The 20,703-nt window shown below is 45.6% G+C and overlaps 1 protein-coding gene across 2 annotated transcripts in view; it reads right to left on the bottom strand.

Annotated features, from left to right (window-relative positions):
• ZBBX (zinc finger B-box domain containing) overlaps nt 1–20,703 on the bottom strand; it is a 551,428-nt gene that overhangs the window by 346,097 nt on the left and 184,628 nt on the right. For both annotated transcript variants that reach the window (XR_015300974.1, XM_086944333.1), the window contains exon 8: nt 11,235–11,354. Coding sequence is in view for 1 of the 2 variants with exons in the window: in XM_086944333.1 (XP_086800459.1) it covers nt 11,235–11,354 (120 nt within the window). In the remaining variant the exon portion in view is untranslated. The remainder of the gene's footprint in view (nt 1–11,234; nt 11,355–20,703) is intronic.

Below are 20,703 nucleotides of genomic sequence, written 5' to 3'. Positions count from 1 at the left end.
ACCATGTGTATGCACGATCATAACAGATAAAGTATGTACCCTTGGCAGCCAGAAACACAGGGGACGAGAACATTGGCAGAATGTAGTTTTCAGTGCAAGCACTTGCTCCAAGTCGGGCTTGCGATCTTCGGCCACGACCCATAAGACAAAAATTACCAGTGTGGGGTACGACCCATATTGGAGGCGAGCTTTTAAGCTGCTTTTCGCTGCTGAACACACTATATTCACCTCTACTTAGGACCCTATAGGCTTGTACCTCTTCTTCAGGAATAAGCGAAGGATCATAGATCTCACTATCTAAATCCTCTATGGCTATCGATAAAGGCTTCTGATACGAGGTAGGACCAGAGTAGGGGGAACGTGGTTCTCGAATGGGGTGGAAACCCAGTGCGCTTCGAAACATTGTTTGAAATGCTCGAGCTGACCCTTGGGAACTATACGGTAACACCAGATATGGAATTCCCTTATCCGTAGTATGTGGCATCAACCCACACACCCAACAATTAGTAGTGTTAACCACTAACTGATGCTGATGGAGGAGCTGGATAAAGGAATTGTTGCGGAATTCTACACGTCTAGCCTGCTCGTGTTCCGGTAACATGTGAAAGGAATGGGGAGAAACAGTCGAGGTAAGATTAGGGTAAGGAGTAGGAGTAGGTGTAGCAGGTAAGAAATACGACATCGTGTAATACACCCCACCCGCCAGTAGTGCAGAAGCAGTCAAAAACATCACAAACAATTGAAATATGAAACATTTAGTACGACTAAGTTGCTGCAGCTTGAATCTATAGACTTGAGCCCCTTCCAAATCATTCAGCTTCGAGAATGCCATTCCCTACGACCGTCCGCAACGTTTCTTGACGCACTTCGTTCTGTGCAGCAATAGTCAATCCCCAGGAGTTCCTAGGAACCGACGGCCTTTAACCTAGCGTCAAGACCTACTGTCCAGAAGGAAGTACGCGCGCGGCCCTACGGCCTTCAATACACAATATGTATATACAAGCACAAAGTCTCTCGGCTGTGGAAGTAAAAAGATACAAGGGAGGAAACTCAATATATGTATATGTACATAAATCACAGTGATACGAATATTCAAAACTGATCACGGGAAACGGGGATAACGCAGTTGTCAATTTTAGCAAAGCAAGGAAAAATTTTTATTTGTCCTTAGTGCGAGATCGCAAAGAATATCGGTGTTTCCCGGGACGTGTCTGCTCGTCAAACAAAGGATCCGTTGAAGAGACAGCGTCCTGCTGATCAGTTGATTGTTCTGGTCTTGAGTCTTTTGCTAACAATTTTTCAGCAGTGGCTTTCTGCTGCGCTGAGGATTCTCCAACAGGCTGTGCGTCGCTGAAAGGCACAAACGCCGGCAATGTTCCTGTTTCTGTTGACGCAATGCCTTTCCTTACCCACGGGTCTGCCGGCAAAGGGATAGGGACTCGCTTGGTGTGCGTAGCGTGCACCCAATTTTTGCGCCCCTCGAGACGAACGGCAGTCCTCGTGGCCAGGAGCACCTGGTAAGGTCCGGTAAACCTTGGGTCCAGATTATTCTTGCGTGAAAAGTTGCGAGTTACCACCCAGTCTCCGGGCTGGAGCTGGTGGCCTGGACCCTCCGTCTGCGTCGGCAATGCGTCGTAAACCTGTTGGTGAATTAACCTCAGTTTAGCAGTCAAGTCATGTAAATAGTCAATCAACATTGGATACTCAAGATCAGAAAACATTCCTGGCCTAGGAACCCCCCACACATTCGCAGGACGGCCGAACACTATTTCATAGGGACTAAGCCCTACTCGGGAGTGTACAGTCGCCCTAGTTGACAGTAATGCTAAAGGCAAAGCGTCAGGCCACGAAAGACCAGTCGTAGCCTGAATCTTCGCTAACTTTAGTTTAAGGGTGCCGTTGTACCCTTCAACCAATCCAGCTGACTGAGGATGATTGGCGCTATGGAATTTCTGATTAATTCCAAGGCCCTTACACACACTCTTCATCACACTTCCAACAAACTCACTTCCGTTATCTGACCACACGACTCTAGGCATTCCATACCGAGGAAAATATTCCTTCAGTAGGATTTTCGCAGTAGACAAAGCAGTATTGTCTTTAAGAGGATAGGCCTCGATCCATCGGGAGAATGCGCAAACCACTACTAAAACGTATTTCAGGTTATTGCATCGCTCCATATGGATGAAGTCCAATTGAATCACCTCAAAGGGATACGAAGGAGGAGCAAAACTGCCAGGGGGAGTTGGGGTTCCTTTGCCAGGATTGTACATTATACACACCATACAATTCTTTACCAGACGTTCAGCACATTTCGTAATACCATCATTCTTCCACACAGGAGACAGCAACTTGCAAATACCTTTCACGCTAATATGTGCTAACCCATGTGCCATTGTCACAACGGCCAGCACATACGCATCAGGCAACATCCATCTTTTCTGATCCGACAAATCAATCCAACAACCATTCGCATCCAACTTTCCCGTACTTTCTTTCCACTTCGTCTTTTCAATCTCAGTGGCCTCATTCTGAATTGTTTTCACGCTCTCAATAGTGTCTTCACACATACTCGATTCTGTAGGCCACCTAACCGAACTCGTCACATACATTCGAGTGCTAAGGTTCCGGGCAGTCTCCTTAGCAGTCTCGTCCGCAAACGCATTACCACGACCAACATCATCCGTCACTTTACGATGCGCACTACACTTAACAATCGCAACTTGCGTAGGCAAAGTCAATGCATCCAAAAGATCGTTCACAAGCTGGCCATGCTGTATCTTCGTACCGTGCGATGTCAAGAAACCACGCTCTCGCCACAATCGTCCAAAACTATGTGCAACACCAAAAGCGTATTGACTATCAGTGTACACATTCACACGTTTCCCTTTCGCCAACACACATGCTCTGGTAAGAGCAATCAGCTCCGCAGCTTGGGCAGAATTCTGATTCAACCTTGCAGTTTCAACAACAGTGTTCAACGTTACAACAGCATAAGCAGTAGTCACATCGCCATTCGGCAACTTAAAACATGACCCATCCACATACAGAGTGCCATCCGGATCTTCCAATGGGGTGTTTTTAAGGTCCACTCGACCTTTCGTTTCCTCTTCAGTCCTCAAGTAGCAGTCATGTTCTGCTACTTCATCTGACTCTGCACTAATTGGTAACAAAGTTGCCGGATTTAGGACATTACAACGTTTTATCTGAATATGGCTTGCCAAGAGCGTCAATTCGTACCCAGACAACCTCGCACTCGTCAAGTGCTGAGTTTTCGTTCGATTCAAAAGAGTATCGACTGCATGCGGAACCATCACCGTAAGCATATTATCCATGACCAATCCTGCTGATTGTCGGATGGAGACCGCAGCTGCCGCAGTTGCTCTCAAACAACTCGGCAATGCTCTAGCTACTGGGTCTAAGGTCGAGGAAAAATATGCACATGGACGCTGCTTACCACCAAAAGGTTGCGTTAAGACACTCAAAGCACAACCTTCTCTCTCGTGAACATATAACGTGAACGGCTTACCGTAGTCAGGGGTACCTAACACAGGAGCCGAACACAATGAATCGCGTAGTTCAGAAAAACTCTTCTGACATTCTTCCGTCCATGGTAAAGGAGTTGAAACATCCTTACACGTAAGAGCCACCAATGGTTTCGCTAGCAATGAAAAATTAGGAATCCATTGCCTGCAGTACGACGTGATACCTAGAAAGGCACGCACATCTCTTTGGGTTTTCGGCACAGCCATTCGCGCAATCGCTGCAATTCTCTCTGGGGTCAATCTCCTTCCCTCCTTTGACAATAAGTGACCTAGATAGGTTACTTCTTGACAACAATATTGGAGTTTAGAAGGTGACACCTTGTGATTTAATTCACAGAGATGTTGCAGCAACGACACCGTAGCAGTTTTGCAAATGTCCTGAGTATCAGCAGCCACCAATAAGTCATCGACGTATTGGATTAAAGCCGCACCAACTGGCAACCTAAACGCATCCAGTTGACTCTTCAAGGCTTGGCTGTAAATAGATGGACTTTCACAGTAGCCCTGAGGAGCGCGTTTGAACCGGAAGCTACGTCCACCGAGAGAGAAACCGAAAAGGTCCCTGCTCTCTTCGGCAATCGGGATGCTGAAAAACGCATTTTTCAAATCAATGACCGAAAACCACGATGCAGTAGCTGGAATCAGAGTCAGTAGCGCCGTGATGTCAGGCACAACAGGAAATTGAGGAACCACAATTTTATTTACCTCCCGTAAATCGATAACAAAACGATAAACAGGCGGTTTTGTAGGATCTGTACGTTTAAGAATGGGCAGTACAGGGCTATTGCACACGTTTCCCCGAGTCTCTTCAATAACATCTTTCTCGATCAAATCATAGATGATCGCCAACAGTGCTCGTTCACCATCAAGGGAGATACGATATTGGGGAATACGTGGCAATCGCACATTGGATTTCAACTGAACAACATAAGGGGAGATATCAAGCAGGCCCACGTCATTTGGACCTGTTGCCCACAGAGATGCAGGAAGAGAACTCAATTCCGGTGGAAGCTTATCGAGGGACAAATACATAGGAGAGACAACCCTCTCTCCTAACGTAAGCTTTACACCCGCAGGAGAACAATACAAAGTTGCATACAAACGTTTAAGCAAATCCAGGCCCAAAAGATTCTCACCACAACCAGTAGTCAAAATCAACGGAGCTTGGAGCTCACGTGGCCCAATTTGAAGGGGCAAAGGGCGTGAAACTGGATTGCTAACAGGGGCGCCAGAGAATCCAACGGAAACATTTGTTAAGCCAGACAAAGGTGCGCCAGGGAGTTTCGAATGCATGATAGAACTTTTCGCTGCACCAGTGTCCAACAGAAAAGGCTCAACGACGCCCGATGTAGCAACTGCGACATAAGGCCCTCTCTGATCAACCGGAACTGATACCACTCCCTCTCCTTGTCTATAGCTGTCCTAGTAATTACTGTCGTCAGTTCCCTGATCGACGTAATAATCGTCTACATTATACTGCGCAGATCGTCCTTGCGATGATCCACGTTGATCGAAACAGTTATTAGAATTAGATGAGTTGTCGAAGCGATCGTTTTGAGCACCACGACCTCTACCACGTGATGCGTGCTGTGAACCACCACGGCCTCCTTTAGACGAGTTACCACTATTACGTTCATTTAAAGCAGGACAATTGAATTTAATGTGTCCTTCCTGTCTACAATAAGCACATTGATTGTACCCTAACGAGGATCTTTGGAAGGAGGAATCATTACGGGTTTGAGATCTGTTCGATTGCGACTGTGATCTATTCTGTTGGGGCGCATTCTGATTAGAACGCGGCGGATACGCTTGTTGCAACAACACTTTAGTTTTCAGCTCTTTCGTCTTTTTGTCAGCACGGTCATTCTCCTCTTTCTCCCTATTCTCATAATATTGTGCCGTAGCCAATATCTGAGCTGAGGTAGAAACGGCCCATGCACTCTCCGAATTCTTTAATTTATTGCTCAAATCGGGCAATAAGTTCGACACAAATTTATCCACAAACAACCTTTGTCCACCCTCAGTACCCATATCCTGTCCACTGTGGTCAATGAATGCTTCTTCAAACCTCGTAAAGAAGTCTGAAACACTCTCATCTTTCTTTTGTTTGCAAGCGGACAGTTTGTCCCAATTAACCCTCATAGCTGGCATAAGAGTTTTCATTAACGTTATTATTCGCTGAGGAAGAGCAGTAATCAATTGGTCGGGTTTAGCAGCAGCCACTTGTCCAGCATCTGCCGCTGTAATGGCAGCCCAATCACCGCCTAATTCATTTGCATGATCTTGGTGACGAATCTTAGCCCATACCGGTTGCGGTACGACATTGCCAAACAACATGTCGATATCGGCAAGATTCATCACCGTAGCATCTACAAGCTGTGATAATTCTTTGTAATACCCAGTAGGATTCTTGCGTGGGTCAGGCAAAGATTGCTTCACCTGTAACACTTCCGAGCGTTTCCATGGGAGATGTATCCACACTCTCTGGAAATGCGCCGCTGTCACAGGATTAGCATTAGGATCAGCCGGTACCCAAACCGGCGGAACTTCACGCATAGGATATTGGCCAGACTCGTCTAGTTTTTCAATATCCTCAACAAACAGTGCATGAGGAATGGGAGCGGGACGAAGAGATAGCAACCGCTCAATAGCACGTCGGACATTAGTATCTACTATCAGTCCAGTTGCGAACTGAAGCCGAAGTTCAGACAGGGCGGTCAGCACCTCGTCAGGCGCATCGGCCGCTATCTGGTCGTGTAGGAACTTGCACATTTCATCAAACACATATCTCTGAGTTGGTATGTTAAATTGACTAAACGTTTCGAGGACAACACGGGGTGGATTTCTAAGAGGGTTTACCATCCAACCCATTGCCATATTATATAGCGCAACGCGTTCTCTGTTTCCAGGAAGCTGACTACGTCGCTGAGGACCATCGGAACCAGCAGACCCGTGAACAGGTCCGAGTGACTGAAAGAAGCTAGCCGCAAGGGGAGAATTGCGACTACGAGTAGAGGGAGAAGAATAAGACACAGGGCTAACAAGAGAAGGAGTAGAAACAGTAGCAACAGCAGGAGTTAACAAAACAGGAGCAGTAGCAGGAACAGTAGCGGGAACAGGAGTATGTGGAAGCGGAGGAGCAGTAGGAATAGAAACAGACAAAGGAGCAGGAACAGTCGGAAAAACGGGTGCAGGTTGAGGAACAGGTGGAGGAACAATAAGTGGAAGAACAGTTATGGCAGGGACCACAGGAGCTGCGGTACCCTGTACGTACGGAGGTGGCGACTTCATAAGATAGGACATTAAAGGATCCTCAACTGCCTCTTCCTTCTTATCCGACTCCGTAGGCAAAGCTGGATAACATTTATCTATGGACATACGCTGTAGTCTTTCAAACACTTCCTTATCCTTATCCTCCTTATCACGCTGGAACTGCTCAGCTTTCTTCACTATGGTAGCAACATTATCTCGCTGACTACGTTTATTCTGTCTGATCTCTTTCTGTCGGGCTTCTTTGCGCCACAACCGAAAGGCATCAAACATGGCCGGCCTTGATTTACGTTCGAACAACTTCATTTCTAGATTATCTAAGATCGACGCCTCGAAGCTACCGTGAGGTGGCCAACGAAGGTCGCCGTCTTTCTTTGTATATTTAATCCAATAATCGTTAAAGGTAATCGGGCCTAGCCCGTGTTTGCTATACAAGTCATAAGTAGGAGTTCCAACCGGAGGTATCGGACACGAGTCCTCCAGTCGGGAATCCGCACCACAAGGTCTAAAACAACTGAACAAAGTACTGCGACCAGGCATCTTGCACACTAGCCGAGTTTCACAAACTTCAAGGGTTACGGGATTTACCAAGTCCCAGCAAAGAACAAAACCCTCGGTTTTTGGCGGCTGCAGTCGTCAAACAACACAACAAAGTACGCTAGCAAAGTGTCATCGACAAAAACACTCACACAGCGTGTACAACAAAAACACTCGCTAAAGTGTCAACAACCAAGAACTCTGGGAGCGACCCACAAATACTTAACTCAAAGATCGATGGCGTCACCAGGAAGGCCCGTCAATCGTCTCGCTATACCAAGGTCTACGCCAGGCGCCAAAACAGGTCTACAGTCAGGGCAGCAGTCCGTCGCAGCCGTCAGGAGGCGGGAATCTTCGCGGGAAAAGTCTTCGGGCCACTTATTTCGACAACAGGATCGATGAAGCGGAGTGCACCTTCCCTCGGAGATTTCACACGAAGTTCCTCACGATCGTCGGGCTTGGACCGGTACCACTGATGCAGCCCCACGTTGGGCGCCAACTGAAGGACTGGGTTCTTTAAGACCCAGCGGTGCCAGGGCACAACACCTGAAACCTTCGTGGGTAACCTGCTCCGGCGTACAAGTCACAGAGACACGGGACACTTCCTTTGACGTCAAAGATTCAAGGTTTATTTGCTGCAGGGAACACAGAGATCACGACAAGTACACAGCGTGCAACTTGGGGAGACTGCTTCAAATTGGTTCTGTGGATCGCTCCTTTTATACAGTTTTTACCCATAGGATTACATTGAGCACAAAAGTTTACAACCCGGTTCCCACAATTATCCCCCAGAGGGGTCGCTTTGGTCACTTTGAAACACACAAGGTCCGGAACATAAGTGCGAAAACATTTGGCGGTTCCCAACTGTAAAAACCATCTTCCTACCATTAGTGAATTCCAATCAGCAGTAAAATAGATCGAAATAGGAACGAAGACAGGTGCAGAGGAAGACGGAGACAGTGGGGAGATCGGAAAGGGTGTAAAAGGGGAGGTATCGGGAAACATGAGATACAAGCATCAAAGGGACGTGCCTAATGAGATGCACGGCTGAGACAATAAGTCCGTGCGGCAAGATGGGCCTCGAGCGGCGCCATCTGCCTTACAGTGGCAACCCCCTCGTCATAAAGACACTTTCAAAGAACATGTGTCTTCCGCAAATATCTTGGGAGTCCCAGGGTCGCGAAGCGGACAGCGTCCGTTCGCTGGCTACTTGAGGGCAAGAGACAAAATGGATGCCGTATCTAAGATGGAACCCGTGGGTACAGATGAAAAACCCACATAACAAACGAACGGTTTAAGTTAGCACAGCGAAACTGCGCACACTTACTAAACTCGTCATTTGCGGTTCATAGATACCAGACTCGACCGTATTCGTGCGAGTCGAAAACACCACTTACAATTGTCACGGAACCTCAATACAAGACAGGAAGTGTCGCAGGGGAAGGGAGACCTAGGCCAATGATGCCAGGTCTAACAGCTCCCATTCAGGTGATGTGTCCAGGCCACTAGCCTTCTGCAGCCCTCAAACTATTGCACAGGGTCAACAAGCTCACCCTCTTCAGCCTCATCCTGCTGCTCTTGATACTCTTCCTCTTCCATCAGCCTTTGTGCTTCTCTTCTAGATCTCATCTTTGGGACCGGCGTCAGCGGTGCCAGAAGCGGCACTGGTGACTTCAGGACCAGTGTCGATGGAAGCTCCACTGGAATAGTAGAAGACACCGGACAAAGTCATGTCAGCACAGGAGCTGAGCCAGACGGCGCCGGGGAAGATTCGTCCAACAGCACTCTTCCCTCCAGGGAACGCACAGGCGTTGAAAACCTCGGCGTCTGGAGAGGCCAATCTCCTGGAACCTTTGACATAAAAGACATGAGAGGTGCCTAAGAGAAGTGGGGTAGCAAGCCTCCAAGGGAGCCGGCAAGCGGACCCATGGGGCCATCTGGCGCACCAGCAGGGTTAAACGCTCTGACAAACACACCAAACATCGCAATAAGGGAATGCGAAGGATCCGTACCTTTGGTGTTTCATCCTTTGATGATCGACGTGGAGATCCATGGCGGCGCTTCTTCTTATGTTTCCTCAACAACTCCGAGGTATGCAGAGTCGCAGACTTGGACCTCGACCTCCTTCAGCCTCTTTCTACTTTTTTGCCTTGGCCATAAAAGCTTGGCCCCCTCTCCTTTAAGGCTTTGGGGTTCAAGTGCCTACATGATGAACACCCCTCAACGTCCTGGTCCGATGAGAGGCACCATAAACAATCTTCATGGGGGTCAGTAATCGACATACGACCCCCACATTCCCTACATGGCTTAAAACCGGACTTCTTCTGGGTAGCCATGATCACTGCTACAATTACACGAAGTTCTTGCAAAAAAGTAACTCCCAGAAAATAAGCTACGCGTTGACGGCGCTTAAAAAAGGGAACTGCCATCAGCACGCCAATGATGTCTTCTTATGGCTCGGATTACGTCACCCGGAGTCACATGCAAAGCCGTTCCATTGTGATGTCCTCGTCGACAAGGGAGAGCTATGGGGAAAAGTTTCCGTGGAATGCTGCACAAGGGGTATTTCAAACGGTAAGGAATTCACAGGCAGATAGATGTATCCATTAGAAAATTAGGCTGGGCAGAGTTTCACTCCAGAGATCCTCATTCAAGAATCTCTGGAGCGGTCACTACCGGTGTGCAGAGAAGCAGATACAAGTTCAATGAGGATTTGCTCCAGAAACAAAGAAAAACCTAGGAAGAAGACAAGAGTGGTGGGCCTGTCGCTGCTGTCCCATGTGGGTGGGGTTCGTCTTCCATCTTGCATTCGCCATTCTTATAAATAAATAAATAAATGTATGTGAGCATCTTAGGGTAACACTAACAAATGCACCCCTAATGTTCAGTAATCATTTACTATGCACACACATTTTGATGACTGCCACCAAAATTGCCAAAATCATAAATGTTTGATATCATTCCTAGTGCACACACACAAAATAAAGGGGCCTAGTTTACAACGCCAAAGCCCATGTACATAATTTCTGTAGGTCAGTAGGCAGCTTCCTGAATGTCGCTGCTGCATTCCAAAAATTATAAAATGCTGCAACCAGCTAGGACCTGTGTAGAGGTAGTCAAGAAGAGCAATCATCTTGAGACTACAGGATGTGGAACAATGGAGTGTTTCTCGTCTCAAGTCACATCAAAGGGTTGTCCCCTGAACAACTCCATTTTGAGCTTTGAGGTCTATCAGAATTAGGAGCCTCCCAAGCAGTCAGCAAAAAGACTGGGGAACTTTCAGGGATAAAAGACAGTGGGTTACTACAGCTGCACAGGTTGAAGCGTGGTAATATAATTGTTGCCCTCACACTGAAAGGCTGCCTTTGAGGCAGCTCTATGCATTGAGAACTGACTACCAATAATGCTGGTACACAGACCTGAAATGTGTTTTAATAGAAAGCTAATCCATGTATGAGGACACCATGACATATTAGTGTGACAACAGTTCTTTTCATATACAATATTGCAGCCTGGGGGTAAGAGTAGTCTGGGTTTGAGACAAAACTAGAAGCAAGATAAAAGAAAAAGCAAGTGACATTTTGAGCATAATCACAAAAAAATTTACATATGCACCCTCTGAATCGGCCCAATGTTCACCATTTTTATTATCACTCATAACAAGTTGGTTGGGTTACTAAGCACTTTAGTAGATTCAGGTGTAATAGTCACATTACATATATTTCTCCAAGTGCTGTGCTAACGTATCACAGTCCTTACTGAGGAGCTTTGATTCCCCATAGAAACAGGAAGCAGGCATGCTTGCTACTAACATTTATTCTCAGCATTGCAGTTTTAAATCAAGTTTGAATCACAATGATCCACTAATGCTTATAAACTTACCTCAGCACTATAGGACATGTTGCTTGAATCTTTTTTTGTGTCTTGCTTCATCATACTGAGATCAATGTCTTTTTTGAATTGCTGAGCCACCTCTAATTTGCCAATAGCCATATATTTTCCCTGTCAGTGACATATGAAAATAAATGTAATATTAGATCTTCCTCAGTAATTACATAAAACTATTGTTATTTGCCAATGTTACAAATGCATAAATTCTGAGCTTTACATTCACAACACTTTAACAAAGTATTAGGGATACTTTTAAAATGTGTCCGGACTGGAGCACAGCCATAATAAACTAAACTGAAGGAGCTCTCTCCACACAAACCCTGTGGCTCCTCTTCCTGAGTGGCATGGTGAGCAAAAACAATGAATTTTCCCCAGATCTGTGACTGGAGGTGAATGTTTGACAATGTTCAGCATTCCGTCCATCATCTTTTCGTGTTGGGTTAGAATCAGGGAATCTGCATAACGGAATGTAGCTTGTCGGTCCATTCTCCCCAGCACCCTCCTCCCACATTGGCAACCCATGAGCTGAAGTTTCATCCACTACTGGAACTCTGAGTCACAGTGGTGGCTATCAAATCTAGCTTAGGTCAGGATATCTATCACTGATTTTAACTCCTTGGGACCACCAGGGAGAGCATTGAGGTCCTGGAAAGAAAAATGTGAAATAGTTTTTTGTTGGAAAACAAAAGAGAATGGTGAGCGGGCCAAAAAAGATGCCAGCACATTCAGAATAAGTGATAAAAGGGCATCTGCTAACCAGTTGAATGAATTTCCAGCACAGCGATATCTCCCAGGGAGAGAGGGATCTCTGATATGGTATGTGGTACTCCTTCAAGGAGGTCTGGGCCTCTGCTACCATATGCTGACCAGTGGGCCTGGCAGACAAAGTGGCTGATTATGAGTTTGGAAGTCTACTGACCGCCAGACTCGCAGGGGAGCCGCGGTGGCAGTCTCGCCACCTCAACATTACGAGATGGGCGGTGGGACTACCACGGCCCTGCTGCAGCAGCCAGGGAACCGCCATTCCCTGGCGGTGTTGGGGAGGTGTAGAAGCAGCCATATGCTTGGCAGGGCTACCGCGGTCCTGCCAAGCATTTTAGGAGTTTCCTCTCCGCTAGGGTTTATATGGCGTTTCCTCCTCCATGTAATCCCTGGTGGAGAGGAAACAAAGAGGGCCATTACAGGGTCCCCTGGTGCCTCTGCGCCCTGTGGTTGCACACAGGAAGGCACAACATGTGACCCCCTGTGTGCATGCACACCAGTTCCTGCACGGCATGGACATTTCAGTCCATGTTGGAACTGTTTTTGGTATTCTCATTGCGGTGCCAGATTTTAGAGGCGCCTCTGTGGAAACGCCCCAAAAAAAGCCCGGAGACAGAGGGGTGGGTGGACTCACTATAGGTTTGACGGTGAGGCGGCCCCCAAACTCATAATTCGACCCTATGTGGTTGTCCTCACAATTAAATACAACAAAAGGTGCACCATACAACAATCGTATCATTTTCAGGAGATAGACAGAAAGAAAAATGTGATTTCCAAGGTACATTTAAATGTTCTTTTTATTTTATTTCTTTTTTTTTTTTTTTTTAAGCCCATATGTAAAAGGTAAGTACAATAGATAATAGTATATACATTTCGTTCAGACCACTGGACTTCTTCAGGGCAAGAAGCAAAAGATAAAGTCAAAACTGGTAGTGCTTATTCAATTGTCCCACCTGAATTCAAGGTGGTAAACTAACTCAGTGCATCAGCTTTCTTCCTATCGCTTTCTGCATTTCGCTTTTTGTACAAATCTTCCTAAACTCTAATGTTCTTTTTGGCAACAGAGAGCAGGATTTATGAAGCTTTTTAACTAATTGTGCTAGTGGAGAATAGGGAAAAGTGTTTTTGTGCTTGTCACCTTAAAAAGTGCTCTCCATTCCGGTGGTGTTGAATGGCCAGGTGCTCAATACCTGAACTTCTTTATACTGAAAGTGAGGGTGCCTAAACTTCTTAGCAGGGGTGCTTTACTGTTAATAGGAGAGTACCTGCACTACTCTGTAGCAAACGGTTACTTTGGGATAGAGAGTACCTACACTATTATATTTACATTTCAAGCACTGCTTTCCAGTGGAGATAATGATCTGCACCAACCTGGCGTCAGTGCCCCCAAGCTCCCGGCCCTTCCGGCACTGTGAATGGGTGGTGGGGCACCTAGCCTTAAAGCTCCTGACTGAGAATGGACCGTGGGGGCCCCCTCTGTGAACTTTGCACGTGAGCCCTCTCAAGTTTTGTTATGCCACTGCCTGGTGTGATAGCTAGTGCAGATCCTGAAGGGGGGGGGGGGGGGGTGTCAAGGATGTTACAATGAGGCAAGACAAAGTTTTGAAGCATAGCACTAAACATTAGAGGAAGAACTCGGATATCAGTCCTCAGAGTGCAGAGAAAGGAATGAGACAGACATTGAGATTGTTAATGAAAAACATGGCTGTAACAATACTTAATGAAGAAGTATGATATCAGACACATGTTTACAAGATGAAACATCCAAACTTGAGAAATAAGTCTGCACAACATTAAAACAAGAAAGAGGCCTCCGACTAACAAGTAATTGGTAATGCGAACAATGAAAAATAAAGCCGAAGAACATAGACTGAAGACAGTTGAGTGATAGGTCACAGAGCATTACTAGAACATGGTTGATAATGTAAAGGGTTATTTGAACAACAGAGCTATTTTAGAACGGAAGCAGGACATGATCTGAGTTACTGTCCAGTATATATTTGAAATGTAACACTAAAAAACAACATACCATTTATGCCCACATACACCTATAAGTGCGACGCTTCAAAAGTGGGTACTTTAAAAATAAACAATGGGGCAGAAGCTTGACCCAAGATATGCATAGATAAGTTTGAATAACCATATCAGGGGTGGTTTCCTCCAGATGGTAGAATCCAGAACAAACTTGGATCCTGCTGAAGTATGGAACCACATTGATAAGCAGCAGGGACAACAAACTGTACACCCCACTTTCGCAAGGAAATATAATAATGACCCCATCAACACTTTAGGTATAATACTGCATGAAACCCATTCTACTGTGGAGAACACATCAGAAGAACTGAAGAAACTGAATTTCAAATGCGATGATCTGAAGAACCGATCACACCATAATCATGTAATGATAAGGAACGTGAAGGAAAACACTAATGGGTAATATATAGAGAGATTTTGTAGTGCACTATTCCAACACATTCCAAACTCAAAGGAAAGGCATGAAGGTAACAAAGTGCAAGCCCATAGAACCGGGGCTCTATGGATGTCACTGGAAACTTGTCTTCGAGATATCCTTACGAAAATGGTCTTATCAACTGCAAAGATATTTTTTTAGTGAAGCATGGCATACTGACCGAGCTATTTTGGACTACTGCGCTATCCAAATATATCAGGGTCTGTCTATGAGAGCATTGTTTACAAGGAGAGCCTTCCAAGATGTCACAAAAGAATTAAGAAAGACACATCATATAGAGACTAATCATTTCTTCTGCATTAATAGTTCACTGTGACTTAAAGAAGCACACTTTTAAAAGCCCAGCAGAAGGAAACAGGATATTGGGAATGATAGCAAGACTAATACCAGAAAATGCTGGAAACTGACAGACTACAGACTAGGAACAGAGGAAGAGTGGAAAGTGTGTGTAGAAGCTGATCAAGGGGTAATGGAGCAGAACCTGATTGAGGGGCCAACAGTGGAAACGTCACTAACCTTGAATACCGAGTATGCCATATCCTTTGCTAGAGACAAATATTAGTCATTGTGGCACTACATAGTTTAACTGATATGTTGTGTCAAAACCAAGAAAATACAAAGATGAGTTAAGAGGATGGGCGGGGGAGGTGCGGGGTCATGGGTGAGACGTCTTTGTCCTAACTGAGGTGTTTCTATGTCCCATTCTGTAGAGCTTTTGAAGTTCGTGATTACTTTTGTTTTCAGATTTGGTAGTTGGGAAACTGTTGAGGGTGGGGGGTCCTACTTGGGGAGGTGGGTGCCAAATATAGTGTACATTCACAACAATTATATCGAACTTCAGAAGCCATACAATAAGACATGCTCTAGCTCATGAAGCCAATCTGTCACCTCAAAATGTTCCAAAAGACGCTATTTCTGAGCAGACGTCACCTATAAACTCTGCAGACTGGTTTTAAGACTAATGAAATAGGTCTCAAGTGCTGGACCAATTTCATTGAGATTCTGTCAATAAATCAACTTAGGTCAGGTCTCTTTCTGTTATGCAGAAGTTATTTTATTAATGTGGCCCTACGTTTATTACCGTTGAATGTGAGTGGACTAAACTTCCCTAAAAGGCCATAAAATCAGGCCCTTAAAACATTAGCATCTCGAAGACACAAGACCTATGGCACACAAACTAAATCCAACTTAATGTATGCAGGTTCTAATGAGAGAATTAGCAGAATAATGGTTATGATCCATAAAGATATGTCATTCAAAGGGGAAGAGGTATTAAACAATAAAGTAGGGAGATATGTCATCATAAGAGGAAAAAATAGAGGGTAAATACATGATTCTAGTAGGATAAGTTGAACTAAACAAGAAGTTTCTCCTATCCCACAAGGGGAATTCGTAAAGAGAAAATGGTGGAAGATAGGCCATATCAGCATTTAAAGTCATTCTCCTATGTTAGTTGCCCCAGTCAAATACCCACGTAGAAAGCCTTGGCTTTGGCTGCTTTTACACACTGAGGCAAAGAAAAAGGATAAAGCCAACTAGATGATTCCAGGATTACATGTCACCAAGGGCAAAGTTATCTGATTCTGTAATTTCGTTCAACACCCTAATGCATTTAGGGAGATGTATTCCTGGTACACTTTAGCGGATCCAGTTGAACACATAGAACTAGAAAACTAGCAAAAGAAATACATGGATATGGAGAACAACTTCCTTTGGTGACATGAAGCTATCTGAGAATCCTAGCTACAGTTCACTGTCATTGAAGGAACTTTATTGTGGATGTTTATTTATTATCATTGCAGAGTAGAAACTGTCAACATTTTGACAGGGCTGGCAATACACTTGTGAGCAACCATGTGTTTTATGACCCTGGTTAGCCAACACCTTCATTGATCTATCATAGCAAGGGACAGAATCAGGTTAGACTGCCTGCTGAACTATAAAAAATATTTATTTTTGTATCTTGATCTGGATATCAATGAAGGTTGAAACTCCCTTTATGATTAACAGCTGCAAGGTTAGGGTCTATTTGTCTTTCAACTGCTGCAACTAAATTTACAGCAGAGCCACAGGCTGATACATGTTAAGCTTTCCCTGCCCTACAGAAATAGTACTGCTACAAAAAGCTTAAACTAAGCCACTTTTTTCTATAGGACTCCTTTCGAAAGTCTCCAAAAGACGCTATATCTGAGTAGACATCATCTATAAACTCTGCAGACTGCGGACCAGTGCTGGACCAATTTCATTGAGTTTGTCAATAAACTAACTTAGGTCAGGTCTCTTTCTGTTATGCAGAAGTTATTTTATTAATGTGGCCCTACCTTTCTGCGAGAGTTTTACCAACAATTTAATTTAATTTTCAGAGTTAACAAGATATATAGCACCATCAAAAACAATTATCTATCTTGTAAGTCGCAGATCAGTCATTGTCGTTATCACGTTGATCCCATTAAACCAAGACCATAATATTGTCACCAATTATTTCACAAAACGGTGTTTTTTTTTGGGGCAACGACATACTGAGAAACAAATTGAACAACTACTCTCACCACAGAAAGTTTAGATCTGCTACTGGTCCCTTTCTGAAATGTCCGTCTTTTTGAAATGTTCATCTTTGCAATCATGCCTTCAGCATTTAAGCATTACACCGAAAATAGTGAAACTTTCAGGCTATCTTGTTTTTGCTCAATCTATTAGAAGGAACCAGAGGTGCCTTATGTAGCTCAGTTTTGAGAGAATGAAGCTTTGCATGGTGGCACCGAATTTTCGCATATCTTCCGACTTGACACAGACTCCTTAATCTGTGGGTAAAATGTGGGACTCCCTCAACATAGATTATGCCATGTACTTCAGACTGCAACTCTAATTTCTGTAAGTATTGCAACTGTGTTAACCCCTTGGGTGCTATGGACAGAACAGTTCCGTCCTCAGCCACGGTGCGCATGTGCTGACGACGGAACTGTTCTGTTCTAGCTCCCCCCCATGAGGTAAGAGAGTTGGCGTTCTCCCTGTGGGCCACCCTTATGAACCCCCCTACCAGGGATGGCAGAGGAAGTGCTTTCGCTGCCACCCCCTTCTCCCCATGGCGATCTGAAGACATCATCAAGTGCAGCCGGGGACGCGCTGGAATCCGTTTGCTTCTAGTGCATACAGGGAGAGGACTTTTTTGGTGAATTCCTCTCCAGGAAGACTAGGTAGGTGAGCATTTATTTACTATATTCCTGGGGGGTTCTTACAGGAATATAGACTTTCCATCCTGCATCTGTACTGTATAGAGTGAATTCCTGCTCCACAATCGTTGGAGGGGGCCGTGCCCGTGGAGCACAAATCCTCCCACTAGGCCACCAGGCTTTGTTTTTTCTGCATTTTTGGGGTGCGACCCATTAGGCAAGGGTCGCTCCCTTGAGAGCAAGTTTGGTCCACGTTTTGGCCCCCCTCCTCCCGGGGGCTGATTCTGTGATTTTTAGGCCGATCAGCCCCCGAGAAGGGGGGGGGGGGTACACTCAATAGAAGCTAGGGATTGTTTTTATTATAATGATTACGGGGAGCAACCCTCTAAAAGGGCAGATTGGGCGTTTTTATAATGATCAGCAATCTGGGGGGAGGGGGACAGAACCCCCACTAGACACTAGGGATTGTAGACCCAATAATTATCACCCTAAATCTGTCTTCCACCCCCTGCAAATTGTGTGGAGAAAGTAATGAATGTACAGCTTGCTCAGGTTATGCAAGCCAATTGACTGTTGGATCCTACACAATTTGGGTTCCGACCTGACCATAGCACAGATTAAGGCCACCGGGTGGATAAGGGCTGTGATGGATAGGGGTGGTGCTGCAGCCCGTATTCTCCATGACTTATCAGCAGCATTTGATATGGTCGACCACAAGCTGCTGATCAAGCGGCTAGGAGATCTAAGAATCGGTGATAAAGCCCTGGCTTTACTAACCTTCTTCCTATCAGACAGAGTGCAAACTGTCACCGTAGAACAGTGTGAATCTCCCCCTTTTGTCGGTCTTGTGGGGAAAATGTTTCCTTTTCTTCCAGCCAGTGCTAAAAAGACGGTCATCGCGGCCTTAGTTTTCTCACAGTTAGACTAAAGCAATGGACTCTATGTGAACATGCAGGAACAATATCTAAACAGATTACAGACTGTACAGAATGCAGCAGCTAGACTGCTATTAGGGATTCCCAAATTCCATTCGGTCTCTAAAGAAATCTATAAGTTACAATGGTTTCCTTTTTGAAGTCATAATGAATTCAAAGCCTTCTGCATTGCCTACAAGGTCTTGCACAGTACTGGTCCAGGACGTCAGATGCTTGTCTTTAATTGGTACCATCCCAACAGACTCCAGCGCTACTCTGGGGCCAAGAAAATGGTGGTTCCCAAATTCTGTAAAAAAAAATTGGGAGGCAGAAGCTTCATTACAGGGATGACGAAGCTGTGGAACGGTCTTCCTTCTCGTTTTAGAGCTCTGCCCTCTCTGATCTCCTTTAGGAAAGATCTTAAAATGTGGCTGTTTAATATTTAAGGTTCTCTTCCAGTCGTGTTCGAGTGATATTGTACCAAGACACCTCAGGGTATACAAGTGCTCAACAAATTTTGTTAACCTAAGATAACGTCCACATCCGGGGACTGTAAAAGTAAATGATAAGCCTCTCAAAGATCTATTCGTGCACTGGATGACCCGCCAAGGGAACGTCATGCGCCAGCTCCAGTAGGAAGGCACTGTAGGACTGAGGGAACACCAACACAAGGGTTGCAGCAGGCTCAAGAACCTTAGGCTCCCAGTAAATTTGGTGATCACCAAATGCGTCACCAGCTGCCTGGGTCTCGCCCTGACACAGTCGGCCCTCAAGAGTAGAGCACTCAATCTGTGCCTTGCAGAACTCCTCCTTGATGGGAGTCCTTTCCTGCTGCCAGTTGGTTAGCATAGGTAGGTTTTCCAGGGCAGTAATGTCCTCCCCTGTAGGTCCTGGGGCCCACCCTCAGGCTCAGCCTCCTCCTGTGGGAGTTTCAGAAGCGGGTATCCTGCACCCCTTGCCATTCCTCTTTTTGGCAGGTACCTGGGCCTTCCTACTAGGCTCCAGGTCCCCCTGACTACCCTCTCAGGTGCCCATGGACCAGGTGGGCGGGCATACCCCACCAGGCAACCCTAACATCTATAAGTGCGAACTGAGCTCTACCTCCCTCCAGATGTGTGCTCTAGGTCCTTGCAAAGCAGACAATCTACAGGCATACATAAACAGACTCACAGCTAATCTCAAGAAACCTGATACTCTCAAGCCCCTAACTCAAAGGGAACCAGAAACACTCTGTAGTGACTCTCATGGCTGTCAGCTGCAACAGCTTAGTGGAATGGGTTAAGGACTACCTGCTCGGAGATCACCAGATGACATCTGACAGCTGTCATGCTGGCTCCAGTGTCTCTCAGTGCCTCCACCCTCTGCTCATTTATGGTGACTTACTGCCTGTAGTGCCTAGAGTTACTAGGCATGTGAATTATCTAACAATCTCCTCCCTAAGTGCTACACTAACCAATCTCGGTGACTGCCCACTAGAGGTGGGGCTGTGCCCGCTTGGGAAACTTGGCATTTCCCTTGTAATGGTCAACCTGTTGACAATCATAGCACTCAGGGGAGCCTTCCATGAGAAACTACTATCAGGGAACCATTTGTTCTTCTGATCAGGCAGGGATTTGGAGTCCTGACCATTAGAACTAGATTGTGGACCCTGCCAACCCATGTGGTAATACCCCACCCCCCAAGATACCTTCTTGTGGACCTTGGTGCTGATCTAGCGGTCCACCTCCACCCTCCTAGGGAAGGGTGTATGTTGTTGGTAGGCCGGGCTGCTTCTTATTTAAATAAGCATATTCCTGTTCTGTCAGGAAACCCAGCGTTTGTCCCATATCTGTGATCCTCAGTATGAGTTTGCTTATTTCTGTAGTGGGATCAGAATTGAGTTTACTGTAACTTTTTCAATCCAGCAGCAGCAAGTATCTTTCCCTTTTGTATTTAGTTGTTTCCTGCATGACGATGGCGCCACCCTTGTCGCCTGCTTAGATTACAATATTCCCGTTGTCCTTAAGCAAAATTAGTGCTTCTCTTTCTTTCTTTGGGATGTTGCATTTGATGTATTGTTTTTTAGGGTATATCTTGGTCACATCTCTTAAAACCACACTCTCATATGCAAGTATTCTGTGGTAATGGAATGCGTCAGTGGTGGA

The sequence above is a fragment of the Lissotriton vulgaris genome, chromosome 11 (genome assembly GCF_964263255.1).
Source record: "Lissotriton vulgaris chromosome 11, aLisVul1.2, whole genome shotgun sequence".
Taxonomy (NCBI): Eukaryota; Metazoa; Chordata; class Amphibia; order Caudata; family Salamandridae; genus Lissotriton; species Lissotriton vulgaris.
Note: the sequence above shows the minus strand (reverse complement) of the source record. Positions and strands in the feature narration are given on the sequence as shown.